Source organism: Oryx dammah, unplaced genomic scaffold (assembly GCF_014754425.2).
Source record: "Oryx dammah isolate SB20612 unplaced genomic scaffold, SCBI_Odam_1.1 HiC_scaffold_18, whole genome shotgun sequence".
NCBI lineage: Eukaryota > Metazoa > Chordata > Mammalia > Artiodactyla > Bovidae > Oryx > Oryx dammah.
This window is the reverse complement of record NW_024070202.1, coordinates 66,039,051-66,045,050: the sequence shown is the minus strand read 5'-3', so window position 1 is coordinate 66,045,050 and position 6,000 is coordinate 66,039,051. Positions and strand designations below refer to the sequence as shown.

The 6,000-nt window shown below is 44.6% G+C and overlaps 1 protein-coding gene across 1 annotated transcript in view; it reads left to right on the top strand.

Annotated features, from left to right (window-relative positions):
• Positions 1-328: 328 nt before the first annotated feature.
• Positions 329-6,000, top strand: part of GARS1 (glycyl-tRNA synthetase 1) — a 51,176-nt gene continuing 45,504 nt past the window's right edge. The window contains exon 1 of the mRNA XM_040259693.1: positions 329-632. Within this exon, the coding sequence (XP_040115627.1) occupies positions 411-632 (222 nt within the window). The 5' untranslated portion in view covers positions 329-410. The remainder of the gene's footprint in view (positions 633-6,000) is intronic.

The window sequence follows — 6,000 nt, the reverse complement described above, 5'->3', positions numbered from 1 at the left end:
GAAACAGAAGTGTGTACTCCCGTGGGTCGGCCAGAATGTCAGTGTCCCTGTACACGCCTGTGCTCTGAAGGTCCTCGTGAGTTTCAGTCCGCGTGTCTCGGACAGGGCTGAGTCCTTAAATGTCCACTAACGCATAGTGCAAATCTGTTCGCCGGGGGTCTACCTGGGGTCCCACAGCCCTCTTGTACGCCCGAGGAGGCTCAAGCCCTTTCGGGGCTCCGAATGATTCCGGGTCCTTCCGGGGTTTTGTGTCGAATCGGCCGGTGGCTACCCGGCGCCGCGTCGCGGGGTGGGGAGTGTGCGGCTGCGCGCGCCGCGGCGTTTACGCGGCGATTTCATCATGCTCCCGGCCCGGCCGCGCGCGCCGCTTCCGCCGCCGCCCGCTCCCGACCTCCCAGCGCCGCCGGCTCATGCCCTCTCTGCGTCCGGCGCTGCTTAGAGCTGCCCGCGCCGCTCTGCTGCAGTCGCTGCCAGCCGGTCTCCCGGCCCGGCCTCCGCTCCTGCCCTGCCGGCCCATCAGCAAGCCCTCCCGCGCCCCGACCTGGTTCCCCGCCGCCGCCTCCCGGAGCAGCATGGACGGCGCCGGGGCTGAGGAGGTGCTGGCACCTCTCAGACTAGCCGTGCGCCAGCAGGTACCGGCATTCTGCGCTTTGCACTCAGCCCCGGCTCTCCTCCCTCCTGGTCCCCTCCTTCTCATCTTCTCTCTCTCTTTTTCCCGGGCACCGGTCCATCTCATCGATTACCCGTCTCTTTCATTCTCTGAAAGCCCTTGGTTTCCAGGCATCTTCCTCGCCTCTTTCACTTTGAACTCAAGTCCCCGCGTGCGCCGGCCACCTTCCCTCCCGTGGACCCCTCTCCTCCCCTCTCCTTGGGTGACTCCCGCGGATCCCTCGACATCCTGCGTCCCTTCTCTGGCCATCTGTTCTCCTTTCCCAGTCCTTGTTACTGCCTTGCCTCTTCCCTCTCCGATGACGCTGGGATCTGTAACCCTTAGCTTCTCCACCCTGTTCTAGCTCAATAACCTCAATTTTAGATTTCCTGTCCCTGCTGTGTTCTTTGTGCTTCCTGGGTGGCGAGATTCCTAATTCCTCCCCGGTCAGTTACGAGCCGAAGAAGCTGCGGGTTCTCTCTTCTTACCGCCTGACTCTTTTTTAAAATCTTCAAGATGCTTTAAATAGTGTTTCTTCCTTGACATCTTCATTCGGTGCTTAGTGAGCCGAATGGTCCACTGAAAAAGTGAAATAGTTGAAACCTGGATAAGGGGAGGTTTTGAACTTTCTCCCTCTCTTCTAATAATGTGAGTTTATCATCCTTCGCTCCTGTCATTTTCTGGGTTCCGAAAAGATCACTTGAAACGAGTGAGCTTTCAGATCGTAAACGTGGAAAGCTGTAAATGTTCCTGAGTTACTCGATGAAGGCAGCCATCCTTCGTATGAACATTTTGAAATTTGATTTTGTGGAAGGGAGGGAGGTTTCATGGGTGGAGAGCTTGGTGGTTTAATCCAGGCCTCCTTTTCCTAGGGCACTGCATGGACATCAGAATTTAGAGAGGACAGGGTATTCTCACATCCAGTCAGGTAGAACCAGAAGCTCGGAATAGAACCCCAAGAGTAGATGACCTAGTAGGAAGCACCGAACGGGTTTCTCCAGCACCGGCGCCTGATGCAATAACTTGCCTTGGCTACGGAGGGTGGATCCCTCTCTCGGAAATAATTCATTGGGGAAGCGCTGCAGAAAATTCGGCAAATTCTTCCCCTTTATCTACTTCTCTCTAGTTTGAGCCTGATTGATTCTATCCTGTTTAATTTTGAAGTTTTACTGTGGGCTTAATTTATTCTTTTTTCTTGGTATCAGAGCTTTATGCATGCTTGTTCTCCATCTTCCTCCACACACCCTCCTTAAATAAAATTAAGTGTGATTCCTTTGTCTTTTCTCTCTCAACTTTTTTCCCCCCTCTTTCTTCATATCCTTCACTTTAGAAGGGAGAATACATCTAATTTGGAAAAACGCACACCCAAACCCCTCCCTCTGCCACGTTACCCTGGAACTGCAGTGCACATTATCCATCTGTAGTAAGACTTTGGAACTAGTTAACTGAAGTACACTTTGATGGGGGAATAGCCTTCCCCTGTTATTACTGTCTTGTGTATTGTTTATGTTGGCTTGATTGCTAGATATTTGGTGCTTCAAGCTATTTTCCGAATATGTAAGTTAGTCTATGTCAGTCAGTTTGTGTTTTCTTTTCCTAATTTTTCAGGACCACACATAAATCAGTTAACTACCTGGGACTTTGAATCGCACTGATTTCAGGGTCAGCTGGAAGGGAATTTAAAGGTCATCTGGTTAACCTTTTTTTTTTTGCTTTCGAAGAAAGGAGATACAATTTCCACTGTGAAGTTTGTGCAATTGAAGACATCCTTGGAGTGGGATTTGTAAGGTGCTTAATAACGGGTTTCATTAGTGGTATGTGTTTCAGATAAATAGCTAGTTCCTATAAATTGGCCAATCTGCTATGCCATGTGAATGCTGCTGGTTTTTTTTTTACAGATTTGGTTTGTTGATTGGCTGAAATGTGTTTCACCATGGCACATTCTTAGTTGTTTCCTGAAGAATTTAGTTTTGGAGCTTGTAAAAGGGCCTCAGAACACCTAGAAAACTGTTAATTGTTTGATGAAGGACACCCTAGGGCGCTGAGCTAAAAAAAAATTGGGAATTAGCATACAGTGGCCAGACTTTATTTTGCCAGATTTGTTGTTGTTTAGTTGTCAAGTCGTGTCATACTCTTTTGTGACCCCGTGAACTGTAGCCCACCACCAGGCTCCTCTGTCCATAGGATTTACCAGGCCAGAATACTGGAGTGGGTTGCCATTTCCTTCTCTAGGAGATCTTCCTGACCTAGGGATCAAACTTGGGTCTCCTGCATTGCAGGCGGATTCTTTACCACTGAGCTACCAGGGAAGCCCCAGTTTGCCAAATAAGGGCATAAGAAAAAAAAAACAAAGCACTGCAATCAAGAAACTACCATCTGGTTTCCCCTTTTATTTCATAAAAGAAAATATATTTTAATACCTAAGAACGGACAGGCCATAACTCGGAATAAAGAACAGTCTTTTATATTTGAAAAATGTTCTGATATATTGGCACCCCACCACCACAACCACCACCATGCTGATGAACATGTCCTGGAGAGTCTTGTTTGGGAAGTGGCTCTAGGACAGCGTTTCTCAAAGTATGGTCTGCAAACCCTTGGAGGTCTCCAGGGTCAAAACCATTTTCATGATAAAACTAAGATGTTATTGGCATCTTTCACTCTGGACATGTGCACTCATGCTGCAAAACATGGTGAGTAAAACTGCTGGCCTGTTTTACTAATGGGTACATTAGAGCTCTTGCTTAATCCACAAAGGACAAATGATACATTTATGAAGTTTTTGTCAATAGTTGTAAAACATTTGGGAATGGAAATTAGTTTATTAATCTTCACAAGAACTGTCCAGGTTCATAGGTAGAAAGTTAAACATCATTAAAAGGTAATGTGTTCTTGTTTTTCTTGGCTGACTGAATATACACCATGATAGGTATGAAGGATGAATGAAAAAGGTCTGTTGGAATGATTTCTCACCTGTAATTATTTCATTTTATAAACACAGACTTATAGTTCTAATCTATGTCTTTATGGTAAGAATTTATATAGAAATTAAGCTTCTAGTTGATGTATCTTAAAGGTAATTTAGAAATATTGATATTTCACATTGATTTCATTCAGCACACACACACACAATAGTCAGTGGTGAAGAAAGAGGAGAGAAAATAATTAGAAATTAGGAATCCATAAATACTTTCTTTCCATGTTTAGATCAACTGCACCTTTTGTTTTCAGAATTAGATCATTATAAATCATGGTTTTAATTATTCCATTATTCGGAATGAACTCGATTATTTTCTTTTTTAAAAAAATTTGTTTAGTTTTTCATTGAAGGATAATTGCTTCACAGAATTTTGTTGTTTTCTGCCAAACCTCAACATGAATCAGCCATAAGTATACATATATCCCCTCCCTTTTGAGTCTCCCATCTCCCGCCTCATCCCACCCCTGTAGGTCAAGTATTTTCTTAATTGACTGAGGTTTTTAGAGATGATTAACTCAGTGTAGGATTCCTGACTGTTCCACTGCTTCTGTTGATAGTGAGCCTCTCCTGGAATGTGTGTGTGCCTCATTCTATGCCTGAACTTTAAAAAACAGAAAAAAAAAAATGATTCAGGAAAATTAATTTTAAGTTCTTCTTACCTTGACCGAGCTGTGGCCTTGCTTGCCCAGTGTCCTTTGAAAAGCTCCAAAAGAAGACATGTGAGTGCCAGTACTTGACACACAAAGGTAGGAATTCAAAAGAACTGCTTGCTGCTTTTAGACATTCAAAAAGAACTGCTTGCCGCCCTCTTTTCAGAACACAGACTCTCATAGGTTCTTATCCCCATCAAAAAGGACTGTTAGTGAACCTTTAAGAGATAAGTGTTCCGACAGGTAGAGGAAGGGGAAAGAGCCACTGAATGTGAAGCGCTAGGTCAGTGGACATTTACCAAGTATTAGGTGTTTGGGACTGTGCTAGGTGTAGGCTGTGATAGCAGGCAAGGAATCTGAGTGCCAGCACTGACATTCTAGGGTTCCTGTCTTAAAAGAGCCTGCTGTATAAAGGCAGGGACAAATCAAATGCATGTAAGTAAATAAGCCAATCCATTGATGGGATGATTTCAAGGATTGTGTGTGTAATAAAGAAGTTAAAATTAGAAGGCGGCTGAGGATGTTGCTTGAGCTAGAGGGGTCAAGATAATAAAAGTTGTTAGTATAATAACAGACCAGACCTATTTGTATGTAATAAGAGAATGAAAAGAACCAACTCCGTGACTCTCAACCACATCAGACTCAGTGTCCCCTTTTATACCACATATTTTGAAATTCTTTACTACCTTGTAATGAAATTCATGCCTCAGAAATATCATATTTCATAAGAAAAATACATGTATACATAGTACTCTAAATGTAATACAAAGTAATTTACAATAAGTAATATGTATTTCAGTACATAAGTTTGGGGGTTTGACTCCACTGGAAGTTATACTGAAGTAAGCAGATGCTGCTGCTGCTGCTGCTAAGTCGCTGCAGTCGTGTCCGACTCTGTGCGACCCCATAGACGGCAGCCCACCAGGCTCCCCCGTCCCTGGGATTCTCCAGGCAAGAACACTGGAGTGGATTGCCATTTCCTTCCCCAATGCATGAAAAGTGAAAAATGAAAGTGAAGTCGCTGAGTCGTGTTCGACTGTTAGCGACCCCATGGACCGCAGCCTACGAGGCTCCTCCGTTCATGGGATTTTCCAGGCAAGGGTACTGGAGTGGGGTGCCATTGCCTTCTCCAAAGCAGATGCTTATACCCCTATACAGATTTACTGTGAATGCAGTTGCTACTAATGCACCTTGATAAAGATATATTGCATTGTTTACTCAGATAGGGCAGCAGCATAGCCGGCAGTCACATGTCGTCTTTGTTTTTTGTTCCAAACAACAGCAACTTTCTAAAATTCTGAACAAAGCAAGGTATAGTCTTCCTTTTTTATTTTTTTAGTTGAAGTGTAGTTTATTTGGGGGCTTCCCAGGTGGCACAGTGGTAAAGAATCAGCCCGCCAGTGCAGACAATGCAAGAGACACAGGTTTGATCCCTGGATTGGGAAGATCCCCTGGAGGAGAGCAATGCAACCTGCTCCAGTATTCTTGCCTGGAAAGTTCCACGGACACACAGCATGGTGGGCTACGGCCCATGGACTCGCAAAGAGTACCACACAGCTGAGCAAGTGAGCACTCATACACAGTTGATTTTTGTCTTCCTTTAAATTACATTTTCCTGGGTGCATTCCTGGAAAATTCAATGTATGTTAAAACTGGGGAAATACTTCTCATTTATAAGCAGAGTTAGATTATTAGTTCAGATAATTTTAAACAGCTTTTTC